Source organism: Eleginops maclovinus, chromosome 18 (genome assembly GCF_036324505.1).
Source record: "Eleginops maclovinus isolate JMC-PN-2008 ecotype Puerto Natales chromosome 18, JC_Emac_rtc_rv5, whole genome shotgun sequence".
In the NCBI taxonomy this organism is placed as follows: Eukaryota; Metazoa; Chordata; class Actinopteri; order Perciformes; family Eleginopidae; genus Eleginops; species Eleginops maclovinus.
In genome coordinates, this window is record NC_086366.1 from 26,080,160 (window position 1) to 26,103,463 (window position 23,304).

A 23,304-nucleotide genomic window follows, 5' to 3' on the forward strand; every position below is an offset into this window, starting at 1 on the left:
TGTCAGATCTGGCCTCAGCTGATAATACCTCGCTCCACAAATAAATCACAAACCCACATCCTCAGCTGTCCCTCGTGCTGCATCCCTGCTGCACTGTGTTACGTCTGAGAAATACTATCAACTTTTTAAAGGGCAGAAGGGTGTTTGTTTTCTTTGGGAGGAGACCTGATGCTGGAGTCCCTCTATTACTGAGCCAACTATAACATCATTAACTTGTCCATGTCTAGATGGCCTAGAGCTTCAGGGTTGAGGCTGTATTGCAATTTTAAACAGGACAACACATTCTCAGCTCCCTCACATTCCCTGAAAGACGTCTGGAGCAGTCCGAGGGGGTCACAACTTCACCATAACATTAGCAGTGATTTTGACTTGACCCAAGGATAATATATTCATACTTCATCAGTGACTCCAGTAGGGCAAATGTGGAGGAAGAAGCTCACCGTTGTTCTACTGCTGAAAAACTGTTATACACATTATTCTGTGTAGCAAGAGTGGGACCTGCGACTTTAGTAGACAGATCTGTAGACAATGGACAGAGTAAAACTTTGTTAGTGAACGTATTCAGCTCTTTTGGAGAGTCATCCAATATTGACAATCTTGTGAGCAGTGATGGGCAAGTTACTTCCACAATGTAATACAGTACATATTACTTATTACTGTATTTTTAAAGTACTAAGTTACATTACATTATTACTGTCTCTGAACTGTAATGCGTTACACTACTTTTGCGTTACTTTGAGTTACTTTCACCAAAATAACTGCTAAAATATGGCTTTAAATGCTAAAATGTAGTTTATTGCAGCTCATTAATTAAAGCTATCCATCTATCTGGAAGTACATGCTGAACATTAGGAAAAGAGCTAGAAATGAAACGTATTCTCCGTTTAAGTGTGCTGAATAATATGTGATAGCGGTAACATGACGTCTCTGTGTGTTATTAATAACATGTTAGTGGAGCCTCTGCACGGCCCTGTAACCTGCTGTATATGAACGAGTCTCTATTCAACGTTAGCTCACCTTGTCATTGGTATGTTGACGGGGATTTGGCTGACAAGCTTTCTAAAAGCCGGCGATTCCACAGAGGACAGAGGCTGCAGATCTTCAACACTCTGCAACGAGTCTCTCAACTTCCCAGGGTCCAACCAGCAGACCCAGAGAGAGTGACCTTCTGTTGCTTCGGCCTGCGCTCACTCCTGTCTCTTTCTTTTCTTTTCTCCGAGCCTGCAGCTCTGCATTGTGAGCCTGCAGCTCTGCATTGTGAGCCTGCAGCTCTGCATTGTGAGCCTGCAGCTCTGCATTGTGAGGCTGCAGCTCTGCATTGTGAGCCTGCAGCTCTGCATTGTGAATCTGTTTCTGCAGCCCTCTTAACCAACAGGCGTACTGAGTAACTATTCTACTGGCACTATTATTTCTCTGGTGTCGGAATGTCTCGCGATGTTTGTGAACTCTTAAAAACTTAACACCACATCATTTCAGGTTAAAATGTGTTGTAACTGCGTTACTGAGAATTGTAACTGATATTATATTACCCATATTTCAGAAGTAATGCGTTATATCACTGCGTTACAGCAAAAAGTAATACATTACTGTAACTCTGTTACTTTTGTAACGCGTTACACCCAACTCTGCTGGTGAGATAGCGATGGACCTCAAAACAGGGGACCTGGTTTTATTTCCTGCTTTCTAATAGCAACAGGCTACATTAACGATGAAGTCAATCTTTCTTGAAATAGCGGGCTTGTTTGCAGATTTAGCAATTACAGAACATTACTTATTTTTCATTTGGATTCGTAATGTCTACATGATACACATAAGGCAAATATTCACCCTCTTTTAGCTCTGTTTTTGGTCTCCACCTCCTCCTGAGGGAAATATACAGTAAGTTTTCTTTAGCTGCTAAATGCTCCAATCTTTCCGCTGCAGGTGATAACTGTCTCTCTGACTCATATGCCTCCCTGCAGGGGCCTCAGTTACACTACATGTGCACATTTGAATGGAAAGACATATTAAAGAAACATACACATTTGGCCTGATTGGATAACGTGACTTTGACATAACTTCCCTGCATGCAACTGTACAGTCATGTGAAGATGGTTAGCCTCAATTTGTGGCATTTGTAAGAACTCTTGCAAGATCCACTTCCCAAAGACCTTTCCTACTTCATCCATGTATGGTGAATGCATGATCTGATTTCTTTATTGAGAGTTTCAATCAAGGGTTTCCTTTATCTACACATGACCCAGATGTATTACGTGGGATTGTATTGTCTTTCACTAAGGTCTGGAAAACGGTATAAGTATTTATTTCTAGCATGTGATTGCACCCATGCATCTTCTCCAGATTTGCTTTTTACAAAAAAATCTACGTTGCAGCCATTAAGCTTCTTTTTGTACGAGCTTAATCCCTTCGTTCCACCCCACTGAAAAAATCCCGTAATGACTGCATCAAAATCTCTCATTGAAAGTAAATAAAAGACATTAGTGTTTTGCTGTCACTAAGCCTTCTGCGTTGAAGTTTTAAATATGCTTTCAAAACACGTTTGTCTTTTCCATGCTGCAACGCCACCAGTAACAGCCTGCATTATCAAATGTACTCACGAAAAACGTAATCCAGCGCCTGTTAGACAAACGGCAGAGTGTCTGACGGCACCAACACGCTCTTAAGCTCTCTGATTTGATCTGTGATCTTCAGACTCAGACCCCATCCTGAGAGCCATCAGGCAGCAAGCATTGAGACTCTTAAGCTGCATACAGCTGCCTTTGATCCTGTTAGCAGGGGGCTCTGTATCTCCCTTATTGGGAATTTCAACATTTTTTTCAGACGGACTGATGATCCCTATTTTATTTATGAATCGAATCTCTGGAACATAATGTGATTATGGGAGTAATGTAATGTGATTAGCTTGTCTAGAGTGTGCATCATCCAAGACAGTAAACAACCATGCTTTCAATTATTTGTGCTATTTAAATTTACTCTACATGTTTGTTTTTTTTAAGGAGCATTTTCAAAAGTGGCGATCACACTCAGAATATGTTTATTCGTCCAAAGGGGAAATTTTCATTTGTTACAGCAGAAAGAGCCAAAGACGGCTTAATATTACACCCAAGATATAAAAATATATACAAGAATTAACTTAACTTACTGTCACAATGGTATTATGTTTACTCAGAAGAAATCTGACTGCATAAAGATTAGCAAATATACAAATATAGGCTTTGTTGGTATAGAAAGATGCAAAATACAAAGTTAACACACAAAAAGTAAAACCATCCAATTTTAAGAGTTAATAACACAGTGGAAAAAAAGAAGCAAGAAAAAGAGGATTAATGAGATTAATAAATCAAATAAATCCATTCCCCCTGACCGACCACACCACACAACACAAAGCCGAGGATCATACAGAATGCTGGTTAGATTAATGTGTAAAAAGCATCAGACTGTTTGTTATCTTATACCAGAATTGAGTGAGAGGTTACATGATGGCATCAAAAGTTCACCTGTGGCCAGGGCATAGCTCATTTGGTACCTTAGATCTGGTGACCCATGTGCTGAGGCTCAGTCCCTGCTGCAGCAGCACAGGCTTGAATCCAGCCTTTGGTCCCTTTACAGCCCCTCCATCTCCTGTGTCTAGCTAAACTGGCCCAAAGACATTCTTTAAAAAACAAAGTTCACTTTATCACACTCACATGTCCAGCAGGGGCTCAGTCAGTAGGGGCTTGGACTGGGAATCGTAGGGTCGCCAGGTCAAGTCCCCGAACAGACTTGAAATATGGAAAGTGGACTGCTACTTGCAGAGGTCCCAGTTCACCTCCTAGGCCCTTCTGTGGTGCCCTTCAGCAAGGCACCGGACACCTCCAATCCCCCTCCCCATTGCTCCCCGGGCGCTGCACAATAGCTGCCCACTGCTCCTAGTACTAGGATGGGTTAAATGCAGAGGACCAATTTCACTGTGTGTGCTCTGCTGTGTGCAGGTTTCATCCTCCGATTCTTCTTTTTCATATAATAACCCCCACAGCTAAAGAGGATTAATATGGTAATCCAGTCACATTCAAACATTAGTAATGTGTCTACCCTTCCACAGAATCACCAACATTTCTTTACTGACATAGGGCAATATATTGATAGGTCGTCGATGCGGTAATGTGAGGTTGTGTAATGGCTCTGACATGGTAATAATTTTCTCAAATCCTGGATCCAGAATTTCTGAATTCAAATGCAAGATGCTCACCAGAATCTTAGAACTCAATGTTCCAGAGTGACTGTAGCAGAAAGAACAGATGGGAACCTTTTACTTATCTTAGATTTGGAGATGTGCAACCTTCTATTTTTAATTTTATCAATGTCTGAGAGCATCCATAATACTGCTTTATGATCCAATTGTTCCTCAAGTCTGAATCTGGATGTTTTAATATTTTAGCCATTTCCCTTGTGTAAACCTTTGCTTGCTGTTTAAAGAAAATATACCAGAAATAAAATGATGGGTGCTGGTCAAATACAAATATGTATTACATCAACAGGTCGGAAGACATTTCACGTTTCTCACACCTTTAAAATTTGGTAAGAACCTGCAGGTTCATGTCTTTTCTCTCTCATTCAGTATAACATTATATACTGCATACTACATTACATACTGTTGTGACGTGCACCGCTTACTACTAAGATGTAGTGTGATATAGAATCCCACATTACATATTCTACTACATGCTGATTGTGGCATCAGGCGTGTGTAGACCTGCAGATGTGTGAGTCTGATCTATAAAAAGAGCTGTGAGGCATGTCAAATCTTCACCTCCTCTTTCTTTTCCTCCTCCACCATCCCGCCATTCCACCATTCCTCATCTCCGTTCAGGGAGTGCCACCTCCTCCACCTGCTGCCGTCCGTCCATCTGTCTGTCACACAGAGCTGCAGTCTAAACTGATAAAATATTTGTACTTTTTACTGAAGTTTTCAGTTTTTCTCTACAGGACTCAGAGCTAAGGAAACACACTCTAAACACGTTTTTTGTTTTTACTGGAAATGACCACGCTGAGATGAACTAAATTGTATTTATAGGCTAAAAAACGTTTACACACAAGATTGCCATCCTGCATATTACTTTCACTACCGTGTCTCCTGGAGAATCTTGAATCACTGCCATGACTATTGCTTATTTGGACTCTCTGACTACCACTTTCAGGACATCCGTCTCAGTGCGATGGTTGCACCTGTTGTTGCTGCTGCACCTGACACAATGCCAGAAGCTCAGCGCAAAAATAACAGATAGAAATCCTGGGCATCAACACGGCACGCTGAACATCTTTGTTTGAAAAGTGTTTCCCCGGAAACTAAATTTGCTAGCCAAACTAAAAGTCTCAATGGATTTAAACTTTCAGATTTTGTGTTTAAAATCAGTTTTTCACTGTAAAAAAGGCACTAGAATCTGATCCTTTTATTGTTTTACTGTCTAACAGTAGATGGTTATTGTGGAATTGAAAAGAATTCCATGGGTACCATTTAATTATCTTTATATCGTTATTCAGAGATCTAGCTCAGGGATGGTTTTGAAGTCTCCATTCTCATAACTTAAGATTAGATCCCTCCATGTGTGCTGGGTCTATCCCTTCAAAAGTTGTTCTACGCCATGAATTCCTGTCCCCGCTTCTCTGTGACTGATACACTGACGGCCGACCAGCAGTGAATGTGTGCTATGTGTTCCTGTGACCTGCAGGACACCAGATACCTCCAACCCGCCCAAACAGGCATCCATGCTGACACTGTACACGTCTAAACACACACGCACAAATTCAAACACACAGATAGACTTTCTCCCTGTGCACAGACACAAATACACACACATAGCTAAGCTTGGGCAGTTAAAAAAGTGATCACATGAAGGTAGGACTGTGAGGGATGGCATTGCTGGGGGCCAGAGTGATGGAAAGTCATGTGAAACTAGCACTGATGGGCTGATGGTAAACTGGCCAGGAGACAGCTTCAGCAAAATCTTTAGATAAATCAATGAATTCTTAAAAACTCTACGTAAAACTAGGATCTGCCAAAGTCCGGCTGTTTGCATAGCCGACAAAAGGAACTGTGGATGTACTGTAGCTGTCAAAGTTGTCTTTATTTTTCATCACTTCAAGTCATCCCGAGGAGTTTGCTATCTTTAAAACATGGCAACTATCCAGGTATTAGGGTTAGGGTTAAAGGCGTATGTTGATGACGTTGGGATATTTGTTCTTACAATCTGCTTCTGCCGTCCTCATTTCTTCTTTTAAAGCTTGCATCATGTCTCAGAGTTTGCTGGTGCATGGAATATTGTATAGGTTTGAAATGAGTTGCCAGCCGTGTTACCTCAAATGTCTGAGTGGGCATCAAAGTGGTATGAAGCTAGCCATGGAATCTGCTGGGCAGTCCCGCCCTGATCCATTGCACTTTATTTGGCCGCAGCGAGAACCTTACTTTAGCCCTCCGTCAGTGTAATACTGTTGTTTTTTCATCTACGTCCTTTTGTGCTACATTTCAGTGCAAGAACAAACACCTCATCATGTGATTGACCACTGTAAGACAGTATGTGTCTTAGGATAGTGACACACTTGGCAGCATTCTATTTGTGTCTATGTCTCTGTTGAATACTTTAAAGGGGTGATATTATGCTACTTTTCAGGTTTCAGGAACTTTGGGATTTTACCTTTTGCAGACCTATTACATGCACACAAACATAAATAACACACTACAGGAAAGGGAAAAGCCCAAAAAGCATAATATGACCTTAAGTGATTTTGTTTGTGTCATCACTTTGATCCACTGACTTATATTTAGTTTCTGGACACTGTTGGTGCACTGTTGTTGTTTTCAGCCGTTTCATTGGAATGTTCAGCTGCTGTCCACTCTCTAGACCCAAATACATTTTCTGTTTCCTAGGAGAGACATTCAACCTGACTTTAACCTTTAGAAGCATCAGCCATTGCAATTCATTCTTGTGAAATGTTAGTTTTGCAGGTGTACTCCTAACTCTAGCCTAGCCTTGGAGCATAAACTTTAGGTGGTTTGGGCTTGGGTTGCCGATGTAGAGGGATGTCCAGGACATTGGACAGAATCTAAAGAACGTCGTCCTAGGTCAGGAGCTTCAGAGGGATGGCCATGTCACTGTTAGCAGGCTCTTAAAGTCCACATTATGCGTGAGCGCAATGCAGCTACACCTCCTTAAGAATGTTGCTGGAACTAATTTTCTGTTATGTGATAGAGCCCTGTTATGATGGAATGTCACGGGTCATCCTGCATATAGACCAAATTTAGGACCACATGTATTGAAATTGTTCCCTGAATAATTCAACTATCACTATTGCTGGACAGCATTTCAGAAACTGTGAGTGAGGTAATAAAATACTTGATCTATTCCATGAGTGCAACACACCCAGTACATGTTTTAGTCTGTTAAGGAAAGAATGAAGGAAGGAAATACGAGTGGTCCGATTATATGCATTATTTCCAAAGGTTTCAGAAGTTATTGAAATACAGAATCATAGGCAACACAAAATGTGTAAATGACCACACCTTCCATGAGGAAAAAGAGAAAACAAATAAGCAAAGTTACCTACATATGTACACTTCGTATAAATAAAGATAAATCTGAAAAGGTTAATTACTTTTTCACCTTATTTTTGTCTTTTTTAAAGCAAATGGAGGTAATAGAACAAACACCATTTTATTTGTGTTTTTATGTAAAGGAACGTCGGTTAAATGTAGTCTGCAAGTTGTAAGAAATGGCCTTTTCAATCATGTTACTAGTCAAGCATTTCATATGCAATATGATAAAAACAAATGAAGAATAATTACCCAGCATCGCAGTGCCCTCTTAATTAAAGTAGATACACTGTGAGTTACTGCATGAACCAGAATAACCTGTTATCTTTTTCTGTTTCAGACTCTGACAGAGACCTAGAGGACAGCCATGTTTGCAGCCAAACCAGAGATCCAGCCGTGAGTAAACACACTGCTCCTTCTCTTCATGCAAATGCACAACCATCTGTGTGACTTCTTTAGTCAGAGCGGTAATACTAAAGTGAGCCTGGAGAGATTTGGGCCCTTAAAATATGGAAAATGATGAAATGATCAACATGACAAATTACAACAACAGTTTACATCAGTATTCACCGAGGAGGAGACGGTGCATGTTGTGTTTCTGCGTTGCCAATTGTTACTTTTAGACACCATCTGTCGGGCACACAGTAATACACACAGCACTGCAGCTCTGATACCGTATGTGGAAGCACTTTAGTGGAGCGATTCTTTTACAGTTTTGCAGTTTAATGAGGGGCGACAGATGTTGCTGTTGGGTTTTTTCGCACAATAATTTACTTTAGTGTGGTCTAATCTTATATATTTAAAATAACTGCATTGTTAAATGTATTATACTTCAGTAAGAGACTTCTTTTCGACTGTGTACAGGGTGCTTAGTCCGGGCTGTGTTCATTACAGTAAATGATACGACCACTGTGTGTCATAAAAGGGTATAACATAAGATAATACGATTTTTTTTTGCATTGCAGCAGCATAAAACATAACAAGGCATTGCACATAATTGGAAATTTAAAATAAAACAAACAATTCAAAAAATTCAGGGACCTGCTGCAACAGGATTCCTCCTAGCACGGCACCAACAGCGAAAAACAAATACATAAGAGGAGATAACTGGTTTGCAAACTGAAAATAAATGAGTATGTTTTTGAAAAACATAATAATGTTATATAGTTTACCATGTGTTTGGAAATGTGTAGTCGGTGAGTGTCAGAGGTCACAGCGTCCTGAGAGCAGGTGAAGTGCTGGAGACAGGATGTTTTTACAAGATTAACCATGCAAGAGTTTATGAAACAAGTAGAGGAAGCAGATATGGAAGACTGGGACATGCCAGGTTTCCCCCAGAAAGGAGGTAAGAGGTTAAAAGCAAAAAGCAGCTCAGTTCAGCCCACGGTAACAATAAATCCACTAGAGAGGAAGCAGAAGCAGCATGAGAGAAAATATTTAAACACATGATAATAATAGATAGTAACGATCCAGGGGATCTATAGCAGTTTTGGCAGAAGAACAACATTTGCTTCATGATATGATACCACTGATCTATAGACAGATTAGATGAAATAAACTAAATTAACAGATTACCCTGCTTTAACAAAAAATAATTTCCATTATAAAATAAGAAAAAAGACCGTCAATCATCTGCAGAGAATCATGATAAAAAAAATGTTCTGTTTATGCTTTGACTGAGGCTTCATAACTACATCCTCAAGTGGATTCAGCCTGGAGCTTCTCAGTATAACCAGTTTTCTTTATTTGAGTTGCTTCACTGGAGCTGAGAATGTCAGTGGTTGTTGAAATGAATTAATTTGCAGTCTCTCTGTGATTCACATTTTCCCACAGCAGTCTCCCAGAGGCTGCAGTGCCACGCTGCCATGGAGGCACAGATAATGTAGTTAGTTGAGTTAAAGGTTAAAAGCACTCTGAAAACTGCTGACGCATGAATATTTCAAACCATCTTCTTCCTGTGCTGGCAGGTAAGAGACAAGAGGCGGTCGCCCCCCTCTAACAGATCCCCCTCCACCCAACAACGCAACCCTCACCACAGCAGCTCCACAGAGGAACAGGAGAGCCCCGAGAGAGTGGTGAGACACACACACACACACACACACACACACACACACACACACACACACACACACACACACACACACACACACACACACACACACACACACACACACACACACAACCACACACCAGGTCCATCTGCAGGAATGTTTGTGTGTCCCTTTAGGTGTGAAATACGTTGGTGATGCAAACACAAAATAACCGGATGCTAAAATAGGGGCCCAGTTTGTGTGCATGTAAATGGTCACAATCAGAATCAGAATGCCTTTAATAGTCCCACAGAGGGGAAATGTGCATTGTTACAGCAGAAAAAGCCAAAGACAGCTTAATGTTACACCCAAGATACTAAAAGGTTTAAAATCCCTGAGTTTCTCTCCCACACACTCCCCAATCTTTTGTTTATGGACTTGAGATACTGACCTCAGGAATTGCAGTGCTCTATACTGAAAGGCTACATTGTTTTTCGGATAGGGGGAACGCAGCTTTGTGGCTGACATTGTGACCTCAGCAGACACCAGGTCCATACAAACCGGATCACAATAGTCCAGGCTCGATCTGCTGAGGTCACTGTCCCGCACATAAACAAGCTTTCATTTCTGCCAGCTCAGCACGCCTGTCGCAGCCTTTTCATGCCACAGCAGGAGATGGCTGTTTCCAAAGTCAACAACAAAAAACATGTGAATGTGACACATCTGAAACCAGCTGCAGGTGTCAGTGTAAACCCCCAGACCCACAGTTTTGGATGTAAAGTGGAACATTAACGAGTTATCTGGAGTAAAGCTGGTTTCCAACAGAAATGTCAGTGTAGCTAACAGCCATGTTAAACAGAATGTGAGGGTTAAAGGGAAAAGCAGAACACTAAAACATCTGTAACAATACACAAAACTGTACACACCACCATCACCATCTCGTGTGACACTATTAACACATTTTTGCCTGAATGTATAAAAGCCTGAAGTTTGTCTTTATACCATACAAGCATACATTTAAATTAAAAAAAAAGATTAAAACATTTTACATATGTGTATATATATATATATATATATATATATATATATATTGCAGCAAAAAGGAGAGTAATGATGACCTAATAATGGTTCGAAGTTACAAATAATCTGTTTATTACTGCATTGTCATTTTGCATCATTTTATTTTGTATTGTAATCTTCTTAGATTGAACAGTAGTGCACATAATAAAAATATGAGAGAATAGTTATAGAATTTTAGATAAAAGCAATATACCGTAAAATAATACTTTTAACAAAAGTATGGTCGATTCTGTCTCGGTCTTCTGGCCTTATGACTCTAACAGACCCGTCCTGCCTTCTTTTTGTTTGCAGGTGCAGAAGGAGAAGCTACATGCAGAGCTGAAGCAGGTGTTGAGTCAAAAGAGAAGTCACCTGAGAGAGTCCACCTGCCAACTGGCCCAACCAGAGATGGACTCAGAGCCCACAGACCAACAGACAGTAAGCAGCAGGCTGACAAACACTGAAAGCTAAAACATTTTGTTTGAATCAGTGAGGGAAACTGGAGATCATGCTCTTTTTAACTGCCATCCCTAATGTTATTAAAAGAGAGGGAAAAACGATGCACAAAAGGTCACTCCAATGGTTAATAAGGTCTACTTTTTCCTTTGTGAGTTAAGTTATTTCCTTGGGTCAGTCACTGGGAAAGCATATGGGATCCAAGAATAGAGTGACCTTTTCTCTGTGGCAGCTTAATGCATATAATGGGATCGTGAGCAAAGTGTGAAGTGACAAATAACTGCAAAAAAATTCTGCACCCACTCAGCAGTGGCTCAGGGGATAATAGGCCTCTATGAATCCGAGATTCATGTGTTCGATCCCGAACTCCTGCAGTCAACATGTCAAAGTGTCTTTAGGCAAGGTATATCAAATCCCGTAGGTGTAGGGTAGTGAAGTGTGTGCTTTGGATGAGAGCGTCTGCTAACTGACATGTAGTGTAATGTAATGTTAAAGTGAAAGAACACAGAGTTCAAGCTCTTGTTCTTTTAAAACATTGTTAAAATGACCCATTAAAGAATTAAGAAAAATACAGACAGAAGTGCATTCTGTGTCTGATGATGTATTGATAGGTATCAGTATGGAGTCCTGAATCCTTAGAGTAATATCTTCAATTCATAATTTATGGTTTAGATACACTGTGTCTAGTACATCTAGAAGTGTATTATTGTCTAAGGCACTCCCACTTTTTATTCCATGGGTAATAAAACCAATACATTTATTATTAAAAACATTTCTTCAAGTTTGTTGACATGCCACTTTGCTGTATCATGTGTTAAATAAAGTATGAATATGCTGGGATTCGGCCTAATCATTTTAAAAGTCCAGATTTAAAAGTCATGTTTGTGTGTGTGTGTGTGTGTGTGTGTGTGTGTGTGTGTGTGTGTGTGTGTGTGTGTGTGTGTGTGTGTGTGTGTGTGTGTGTGTGTGTGTGTGTGTGTGTGTGTGTGTGTGTTAGTGTGGGGAAGAAGCCGCTCCGTCCATGGAAATTGTAGTGGAGACGGAGGCGGAGGCTGGAGCCAGCGGCTACAGTGTGACTGGTGGAGGACAGCGAGGGATCTTTGTGAAAGATGTCCTCAGAGACTCACCAGCCGCTAAACATCTCAGTCTACAGGAAGGTACCTGCATTTACTTTTAGGAGCACAGTGAACATTTTGTAGTTAAATTCAAACATGTAATCCATGGTTAGATACTACCATTGCCACTCCCCTATGGAAAGTGTTAACACTGGACACAATAATTCACATCTTCTCTGTGTAAAGGTGACCAGCTGCTGAGTGCTAAGGTCTACTTTGACAACGTGAAGTATGAAGACGCTCTGAAGATCCTACAGTGCGCCGAGCCATATAAGGTCAGCTTCCAGCTGAAGAGGACCATCCCTGGAGTAGAGACCTGCGTACGGCCTTGTGTTCCCAGTTTGGAGCTCAAAGGTCCCAAAGCCAAGCTGACCAAAATGGTATTTAATTAGATTATTATTATGAGTGCTGTCAATCAATAAATCTTGATTAATCACACATTTAAAGTATTAGTATTCAATAAAGAAATGCATGACAAACTGGTAAAAGAAATCAGAGGGATTTTTTACATCATTATAAGATCATTTCTGAATAATTGGCATAAAGTTTGACAATTTTCAGACACTAAGCTAAAGCATTGACAAAGCTGCTATTATGGACAGTCAGTATGATTCCCCTCTGTATAATGTACGCTATACAGGGCATATTTCACCTAAAGTAAAACATGTCTAGTGGTCTCCAGTCAATTTCGGGAGGAAGTTTTGGGGCAAACTTGGAAATGTGATTAATTTGCTTAAAAAACATTAACACATTAAAGGTCCCCTATTATACTGTTTTTCATCAATATATTAAAGGTCTCAGATATACGAAACATGTCTCTGAAGTGTTTGGCTGAAACACCAAACAGATCATGAATTATATCATGTCATAAACCCCTCTGATTCAGCCCTGTTCCTAAAGTGCTGATTCTGTGTCTGTAGCTTTAAATGCTAATGAGCTGCTGCTGGCCACACCCCTCTGCCCAGTGATTGGTTATTGGCTCTAGGAGGAGAGTCAGGATAAGGTGGACGGGTGTTCCCTTGGTTGGTTATTGGCTAATGGTTGCATAACCCAAAAAAACATGGTGACATCACGAAGTGGCCAAAAGTGGAGGTTTTTATATAGGTGGATCAGGACAAAAAGAGAGAGAATCTTTTTTCCTGAAACTTTCCGAATCCCTTAACACCGAGGGGACACATATTTATGTATAAACAACATAATAAGTGAATTTTTCTACTTTAATACGAGAGTTAACCTCGACAGCCCTAATTATTTGTTTTTATGTGTAATTAAAAATTCTTAACTAAAATGAGTCATTTTAAGTAGAGTATAAGATACAAGTCCAATCTTCTAGTCTCAAATTAGATTATAATCATATTTTTCCAACAATTTCAGTTGTAAAATTGATCAACCTACATAAAGCTAATGCCTAAACAGATACTGTAGTACCCAATGTGAAGGCCTTAGGCTGAGAGGCTGAAATCTCTTGTCTTTTGTCAGAGTGTGAAGGGCAGCAAGCAGTTCAAGGCCAAGAAGAAGAGGGGTGGACGTTTTGGTTTAAAGAGGCTGAAGGAAAAGCGCAGAGAGGAGCTGGTGATCGAGGGACAGCCTACCAAGCTGGAGATGAGTGACGTAGACGTGGAGTTTTCTCTCCCCAAGTTCAAACAGAGGAGGAGCGCTACGCCTGAAGCAGAAGGAGCTGAGGGAACAGCAGCTGTGGGGAAGGCAAAGAGGAGGATCAGGTTTGTGTCTTTTTCATATTGAAATTGTTAAAATGAACTTTTGAACCAACTTGTTTTGGTATTGAGAAACATTATGAGGGTAAAGAATAGTGTAACACAATGGTGACTTGCTCTAACGAAATCAGTCGCATTGACCCGAAAACCCATTTTGAGTTATATACAGTGTTGGAAGGAGGAGATTCCTAGCTTTCTATTGATATCCGGATTATTGTTGTACTCCAAATATTAAGCAAAATATGTCACATTATATAATGACTGTCACCGGGTCATGATTTTGAGAAAAAGGCCTCAAAGTTTGTGAATTTTATGGTATTTACAGCCCATCCGTATCCGTCTCAAGCAGCTGGCTAGTCCAGTAATGAGTGACCCGACAGACAATAAAGAATAAATGTATTCATAACTAGTTCATTTTATTGGAGAGGTAGAGAAAATAGCTACATGTGTATGGTCTAACTTGAAGTGTGTGTTTTTCTCCACTCACCGGTCCGTACCGCGGCGGAGCTGCTGGTGATCGGGGGGAGCTGCATGTTCTCTGTCAGCAGCAGCTGATCCTGATCACTGATCCCTCTCTCTCTCAGTCAGTTTATACTTTGCTCGCGTTTATTTCAATATCGGTCAGATCTTGCAAGTTATAGCTAATGGTACTGCCTGCTTATCAAAGGACACCTAAACAATAAGCGTTGCTTGGCAACGGGGTGTAGCGGCAAATTATAGCGCGGTATAATGCATACATGTGGGGTCAAAATGACCCATTCTGGCGGTTCTAGTGTTAATATTCTGAAAGCCAAGACTTTGTTTATTTGAAATCAGATGAAATCAAACTGCCACGGACCCTGCCATGTTATATATTATTACTATAAACCTTTCATTCATGGTTTCAGCACAACGGAGGTTCTGAAAGCCAAGACTTTGTTTATTTGAAATCAGATAAAACACCTGAACCCCGAAAAACGAGTTTTTTTACACAAATCCACATCTATCTGGAAATGAGCCGTTGCGACTTCCGACTGATTTCGATAGAGCGGGTCACAATTCTATGAATTATTTTTGCCAACAGCATCATCAAATTATTATCTGAAAAGTATTTTCATATTTTATACAGTAAAGCATTCTTTACAAAACATTTTTGGAATGTTTGCTATATTTTTTTGCTATGTCAAAAAGTTTTTCTTCTTCTCTCCTTCCTTTCTTGAAATTATCCTCCTAGGTTTCCCCACATGAAAAGAAAGGGTCTCACTGGGGACGTCACAGGAGGTAAAATAGAAACAGAACAGCTTGAGGGAGAGGTGAACATCTCCCAATCTGAGATACCTGGAGCTAAAGTGAAAACCAAAGTAAAAGGACACAAGTTTGGACTCAACTTCCCTAAGAGCAAACACACAAAGTCAGGTTCAGCATTGGAGACTGGATCTGTGGAGCTGAAGCCCCCTGGGGTGAACATCCAGCCACTATCAGTGGAGTTTAGTTTGTCTGGAGATAAAAACATAGACCTTGAGAAGGGAGGAGTAAAGCTTAATGCGCCTGATGCAGAGTTTGCACTCCCTTCCGGAAAAGCTGAGGCGTCTTTGCCCACTGTGAAGGCAGAAATCAAAGCTCCTAATATCAACATCAAAGGAGGCTGTGATGCAGAGGCTACAAGTGGAAAAATGAATGTAGACTCAGGCAAAGGAGATGCAAAGCTTAGAATGCCAAAGTTGAAACTGCCAAAAGTTAGACTCTCTCGTCTTTCGGATGAGATAGATGGTGAGATTAAGGTGAAAGCCAAAGGTATGAACATACCTCAAACTGACATTACACCACCAAAAGTAGAAATTAAAGGAGGTGGTAAGATCAATCTCCCTAAGGGAAATATTTCTAAATCAAAGATGGAAATTGATCTCTCAGGAAACATTGCATCTGTTGAAATGCCTTCTCTTGATATTTCTTTACCAAACATGAAGGGAAAACCTGACATGGATATTTCGCTCCCAAAGTACGAAGGAGCTGGGAAGACAGCAATCCAAATGCCTGCAATGGACATCTCTGTGCCTGATGTACATTTGGAATTAGACACCAGGTGCAGAATTCCTGATGAGGTAGAGGGTGCTTTCACAGGGCCCAAAATCTCCATGCCAAAGGTTGACATCTCATTACCTAAGATGGGTCCATCCAATGTTAAGATTGAAAGTCCAGAAGGTGGTGGGAAATTCAGTCTACCTCCTGTTGACATCGCTCTCCCAAAGGTGAAAGCAGAGGGGGAAGATGTGGATATGCAATACTTTGTTGGTGGAGATGGGAAGTTCAAAATGCCCGAGTTTGACCTATGTCTTCCAAAAATTAAATCACCAGAAGGAGAAGTAAATGTAAAAGGAGAAGGCTTTAAGTTACCCAAGGTAGACCTGATACTTCCTGAAGGCAAAGCTGGAACAACTGATGTTGGAGGAGTAGGAACATTTCAGCTACCAACGTTTGACATCTCCATCCCTAATACGAAGACAGGTGAGGTGGACATCGAATGTCCTGAAATAAAACGTGGGAAGATCAATATGCCCACTGTTGATATCTCTGTTCCCAAGGGAAATGTAGAGGGGGATTTGAACATTAGGAGATGCGAATTCAAAGGAGGTGAATTCAAAATGCCCTCTGTAGACATTTCTCTCCCTAAAGCGGAGGTACCTGAAGGAGACTTGAACTTAGGATGCCCCAAACTACCAAATGTTGACTATTCCTTCCCCACGGCAAACTTGGGTGGCGACATGGAGTTAGAGAGCAAGCTTGGTAGTGGAGCCAAGTTCAAGATGCCAACTTTTGACATAGCACTCCCAAAGATGAGAACCAAGGAGGAAGAGCTTAATATTCAAGGACCTGATATTAGAGGAGAAGCAAAGTTCAACACGCCTTCTTTAGATGTGTCACTACCGAAGATGAAGATGACTGAGGGAAATGTTGGCTTTGAGGGAGACTCTGTTGATATCTCTTTTCCAAAGGGGAAAGTTGATGTTTCTCTCCCTACAATTAAATCAAAGAAAGGTGACATAAAAATCAAGGGATCAGACATCAAAGCTGGGGAAATTAAGATGCCAACTATTGAGATTTCAACCCCACCAGGAACAATAAAAAACAAATTCACTGCAGAGGGTGAAGGAAGAGGTGCTGAATTCAGACTGCCATCTGCAGACTTCGCTCTCCCTACAGTAAAAATCCCTAAAGGAGATGTGAATTTACAAGGGCCAAAAGTCAAGGGTAGTAAATTTCAAATGCCAAAAATCGACTTCTCGTTTCCTAAAGGAAAAGCAAAGGGAAGTATTGATCTTGAAATTCACTCTGGAAAAGATGGGAATTTTGAAATACCATCCTCAGATATTAGACATTCTAAAGGAAAAGTCAAAGGGCCTAAGCTTAAGGGAGGAAAAGTCAACATGCCAGACATTGACTTGTCCATCCCGAAAGGAAAGGCTGACCTCAGTATTAAGGGTCCTGAGGTAAAAGGAGGAAAACTCAAAACTCCTACATTTGATGTTTCACTTCCGAAGATGAAGCTGCCTGAAGCCAATGTGGAATTTCCTACTGTTGATATTTTACATCCAAAGGGGAAAATTGTGGGGGATTTAGATTTGCAAGGATCTGAAATCAAAGGAGATATTTCGTTCCCTAAAATCAAGTCTCCAGCGGTAGATGGCAGTCTTGAAGGTCCTGATGTTAAAGGAGGAAATGTTAACTTGCCAACTGTTGACATTTCACTCCCAAAAGGAAACCTTGAGGGTGACTTTAAAGTTGAGGGTCCTGAGGTAAAAGGGGGTAGATTTAAAATGCCAACATTTGATATGTCTTTCCCAAAAATGAATTTCCCAGAGGGTGATGTTAAACTTAAAGGCCCAGATATCAAAGGAGAGAAGATTGAGATGCCGGACATTGATATTTCACTGCCCAAAGCAAAAGCAGGAGGAGAAATTGAAGGACACGCTGGAAAGGGAGGCAAGTTCCATATGCCCTCTTTTGATATCTCTCTTCCCAAAATGAAAGCCAAGGGGCCAGAGGTCGACATAGAAGGTCCTGAACTTAAAGGAAGAAAGATCGACATGCCAGACATCGACCTGTCACTCCCAAAAGGCAAGGCTGACGTTGACCTCAATTTTGAGGGTCCTGAGGGAAAAGGAGGAAAATTCAAAATGCCCAAATTTGACGTCTCACTTCCAAAGATGAACCTGCCAGAGGGCAGTCTGGAAATGCCAAAGGTTGATTTCTCACTCCCAAAAGGAAAGGTACAGGGAGATGTTGACATAGAGGGACATGGTGGTAAAGGAGGCAAGTTCCATATGCCCTCGTTTGACATGTCTCTGCCTAAAATGAAAGCAAAGGGAGTTGATGTTGATATTGAAGGACCTGAATTTAAAGCTGATGTTTCACTCCCCAAAGGAAGAGTTGAGGGGAACATCGATATCAAGGGTCCTGAGGTGAAGGGTGGTACATTTAAAATGCCAACATTTGATGTGTCATTGCCAACACTTAGTCTCCCAAAGGGCGATGTCAAGCTTAAAGGCCCAGACATGAAGGGAGGGAAGATCGAGATGCCAGACATTGATATTTCACTGCCTAAAGGAGAGGCAGGACGACACATTGAAATCGAAGGAGATGGTGGTAAAGAAGGCAGATTCCGTATGCCCTCTTTTGATATCTCTCTTCCCAAAATGAAAACCAAGGGGCCAAAGGTCAACATAGAAGGTCCTGAACTTGAAGGAGGAAAGATTGAAATGCCAGACATCAACCTGTCACTCCCAAAAGGCAAGGCTGACGTCGACCTCAATATTGAGGGTCCTGAGGGAAAAGGAGGAAAATTCAAAATGCCCAAATTTGACGTCTCACTTCCAAAGATGAACCTGCCAGAGGGCAGTCTGGAAATGCCAAAGGTTGATTTCTCACTCCCAAAAGGAAAGGTACAGGGAGATGTTGACATAGAGGGACATGGTGGTAAAGGAGGCAAGTTCCATATGCCCTCGTTTGACATGTCTCTGCCTAAAATGAAAGCAAAGGGAGTTGATGTTGATATTGAAGGACCTGAAGTTAAAGTTGGACAGTTAAACATGCCTTCACTTGATGTTTCTTTACCCAAAATAACATCTCCCAATGTAGATATCAGCCTTGAGGGTCCTGATGTTAAAGGAGGCAAAGTCAACATCCCAACTGTAGACATTTCATCTCCCAGAGGAAAGGTTGAGGGGGAGATAAATGTTGAAGGCCCTGAGTTGAAAGGAGGGAAATTCAAAATGCCAACATTTGATGTTTCTCTTCCAAATGTGAGTCTCCCAAAGGTTGATGCCAATGTGGAAGGAACCGATTTGAAAGGAAAAACTGAGATGCCAAAAGTGGACTTTTTATGTCCAAAAGGAAAAGTAGATGTGGATATTGACATTGATGGGCATGGTGGTAAAGGAGGCAAGTTTCACATGCCCTCACTCGATATCTCGCTTCCTAAAATCAGAGCAAAGGGACTTGATCTTAATATCCAAGGACCTGAAATCAAAGGTGACATGTCCCTCCCTAAAATCAAGTCTCCAGAGGTAGATATCAGTCTTGAAGGTCCTGATGTTAAAGGAGGAAATGTTAACTTGCCAACTGTTGACATTTCACTCCCAAAAGGAAACCTTGAGGGTGACCTTAACGTGCAGGGTCCTGCGGTAAAAGGGGGTAGATTTAAAATGCCAACAATTGATATGTCTTTCCCAAAAATGAATTTCCCAGAGGGTGACGTTAAACTTAAAGGCCCAGATATCAAAGGAGAGAAGATTGAGATGCCGGACATTGACATTTCACTGCCCAAAGCAAAAGCAGGAGGAGAAATTGAAGGACACGGTGGAAAGGGAGGCAAGTTCCATATGCCCTCTTTTGATATCTCTCTTCCCAAAATGAAAGCCAAGGGGCCAAAGGTCAACATAGAAGGTCCTGAACTTAAAGGAGGCAAGATCGACATGCCAGACATCGACCTGTCACTCCCAAAAGGCAAGGCTGACGTTGACATCAATATTGAGGGTCCTGAGGGAAAAGGAGGAAAATTCAAAATGCCCAAATTTGACGTCTCACTTCCAAAGATGAACCTGCCAGAGGGCAGTCTGGAAATGCCAAAGGTTGATTTCTCACTCCCAAAAGGAAAGGTACAGGGAGATGTTGACATAGAGGGACATGGTGGTAAAGGAGGCAAGTTCCATATGCCCTCGTTTGACATGTCTCTGCCTAAAATGAAAGCAAAGGGAGTTGATGTTGATATTGAAGGACCTGAATTTGAAGCTGATGTTTCACTCCCCAAAGGAAGAGTTGAGGGGAACATCGATATTGAGGGTCCTGAGGTGAAGGGTGGTACATTTAAAATGCCAACATTTGATGTGTCATTGCCAACACTTAGTCTCCCAAAGGGCGATGTCAAGCTTAAAGGCCCAGACATGAAGGGAGGGAAGATCGAGATGCCAGACATTGATATTTCACTGCCTAAAGGAGAGGCAGGACGACACATTGAAATCGAAGGACATGGTGGAAAAGGAGGCCGATTCCATATGCCCTCTTTTGATATCTCTCTTCCCAAAATGAAAGCCAAGGGGCCAGGGGTCAACATAGAAGGTCCTGAAGTTAAAGGAGGCAAGATCGACATGCCAGACATCGACCTGTCACTCCCAAAAGGCAAGGCTGACGTTGACCTCAATATTGAGGGTCCTGAGGGAAAAGGAGGAAAATTCAAAATGCCCAAATTTGACGTCTCACTTCCAAAGATGAACCTGCCAGAGGGCAGTCTGGAAATGCCAAAGGTTGATTTCTCACTCCCAAAAGGAAAGGTACAGGGAGATGTTGACATAGAGGGACATGGTGGTAAAGGAGGCAAGTTCCATATGCCCTCACTCGATATCTCGCTTCCTAAAATCAGAGCAAAGGGACTTGATCTTAACATCCAAGGACCTGAAATCAAAGGTGACATGTCCCTCCCTAAAATCAAGTCTCCAGAGGTAGATATCAGTCTTGAAGGTCCTGATGTTAAAGGAGGAAATGTTAACTTGCCAACTGTTGACATTTCACTCCCAAAAGGAAACCTTGAGGGTGACCTTAACGTGCAGGGTCCTGCTGTAAAAGGGGGTAGATTTAAAATGCCAACATTTGATATGTCTTTCCCAAAAATGAATTTCCCAGAGGGTGATGTTAAACTTAAAGGCCCAGATATCAAAGGAGAGAAGATTGAGATGCCGGACATTGACATTTCACTGCCCAAAGCAAAAGCAGGAGGAGAAATTGAAGGACATGGTGGAAAGGGAGGCAAGTTCCATATGCCCTCTTTTGATATCTCTCTTCCCAAAATGAAAGCCAAGGGGCCAAAGGTCAACATAGAAGGTCCTGAACTTAAAGGAGGCAAAATCGACATGCCAGACATCGACCTGTCACTCCCAAAAGGCAAGGCTGACGTTGACATCAATATTGAGGGTCCTGAGGGAAAAGGAGGAAAATTCAAAATGCCCAAATTTGACATCTCACTTCCAAAGATGAACCTGCCAGAGGGCAGTCTGGAAATGCCAAATGTTGATTTCTCACTCCCAAAAGGAAAGGTACAGGGAGATGTTGACATAGAGGGACATGGTGGTAAAGGAGGCAAGTTCCATATGCCCTCGTTTGACATGTCTCTGCCTAAAATGACAGCAAAGGGAGTTGATGTTGATATTGAAGGACCTGAATTTGAAGCTGACATTTCACTCCCCAAAGGAAGAGTTGAGGGGAACATCGATATTGAGGGTCCTGAGGTGAAGGGTGGTACATTTAAAATGCCAACATTTGATGTGTCATTGCCAACACTTAGTCTCCCAAAGGGCGATGTCAAGCTTAAAGGCCCAGACATGAAGGGAGGGAAGATCGAGATGCCAGACATTGATATTTCACTGCCTAAAGGAGAGGCAGGACGACACATTGAAATCGAAGGACATGGTGGAAAAGGAGGCAGATTCCATATGCCCTCTTTTGATATCTCTCTTCCCAAAATGAAAGCCAAGGGTCCAGAGGTCAACATAGAAGGTCCTGAACTTAAAGGAGGCAAGATCGACATGCCAGACATCGACCTGTCACTCCCAAAAGGCAAGGCTGACGTCGACCTCAATATTGAGGGTCCTGAGGGAAAAGGAGGAAAATTCAAAATGCCCAAATTTGACGTCTCACTTCCAAAGATGAACCTGCCAGAGGGCAGTCTGGAAATGCCAAAGGTTGATTTCTCACTCCCAAAAGGAAAGGTACAGGGAGATGTTGACATAGAGGGACATGGTGGTAAAGGAGGCAAGTTTCACATGCCCTCACTCGATATCTCGCTTCCTAAAATCAGAGCAAAGGGACTTGATCTTAATATCCAAGGACCTGAAATCAAAGGTGACATGTCTCTCCCTAAAATCAAGTCTCCAGAGGTAGATATCAGTCTTGAAGGTCCTGATGTTAAAGGAGGAAATGTTAACTTGCCAACTGTTGACATTTCACTCCCAAAAGGAAACCTTGAGGGTGACCTTAACGTGCAGGGTCCTGAGGTAAAAGGGGGTAGATTTAAAATGCCAACATTTGATATGTCTTTCCCAAAGATGAATTTCTCAGAGGGTGATGTTAAACTTAAAGGCCCAGATATCAAAGGAGAGAAGATTGAGATGCCGGACATTGACATTTCACTGCCCAAAGCAAAAGCAGGAGGAGAAATTGAAGGACACGCTGGAAAGGGAGGCAAGTTCCATATGCCCTCTTTTGATATCTCTCTTCCCAAAATGAAAGCCAAGGGGCCAAAGGTCAACATAGAAGGTCCTGAACTTGAAGGAGGAAAGATCGACATGCCAGACATCGACCTGTCACTCCCAAAAGGCAAGGCTGACGTTGACCTCAATATTGAGGGTCCTGAGGGAAAAGGAGGAAAATTCAAAATGCCCAAATTTGACGTCTCACTTCCAAAGATGAACCTGCCAGAGGGCAGTCTGGAAATGCCAAATGTTGATTTCTCACTCCCAAAAGGAAAGGTACAGGGAGATGTTGACATAGAGGGACATGGTGGTAAAGGAGGCAAGTTCCATATGCCCTCGTTTGACATGTCTCTGCCTAAAATGAAAGCAAAGGGAGTTGATGTTGATATTGAAGGACCTGAATTTGAAGCTGATGTTTCACTCCCCAAAGGAAGAGTTGAGGGGAACATCGATATTGAGGGTCCTGAGGTGAAGGGTGGTAAATTTAAAATGCCAACATTTGATGTGTCATTGCCAACACTTAGTCTCCCAAAGGGCGATGTCAAGCTTAAAGGCCCAGACATGAAGGGAGGGAAGATCGAGATGCCAGACATTGACATTTCACTGCCTAAAGGAGAGGCAGGACGACACATTGAAATCGAA

At 41.7% G+C, this 23,304-nt stretch overlaps 1 protein-coding gene across 1 annotated transcript in view; it reads left to right on the plus strand.

Moving 5' to 3' along the window:
- Window positions 1-23,304, plus strand: part of prx (periaxin) — a 42,451-nt gene that overhangs the window by 10,999 nt on the left and 8,148 nt on the right. The window contains 7 exon segments of the mRNA XM_063906703.1: window positions 7,908-7,963; window positions 9,535-9,642; window positions 10,969-11,094; window positions 12,110-12,269; window positions 12,414-12,607; window positions 13,707-13,948; window positions 15,156-23,302. Coding sequence (XP_063762773.1) covers window positions 7,908-7,963; window positions 9,535-9,642; window positions 10,969-11,094; window positions 12,110-12,269; window positions 12,414-12,607; window positions 13,707-13,948; window positions 15,156-23,302 — 9,033 coding nt within the window.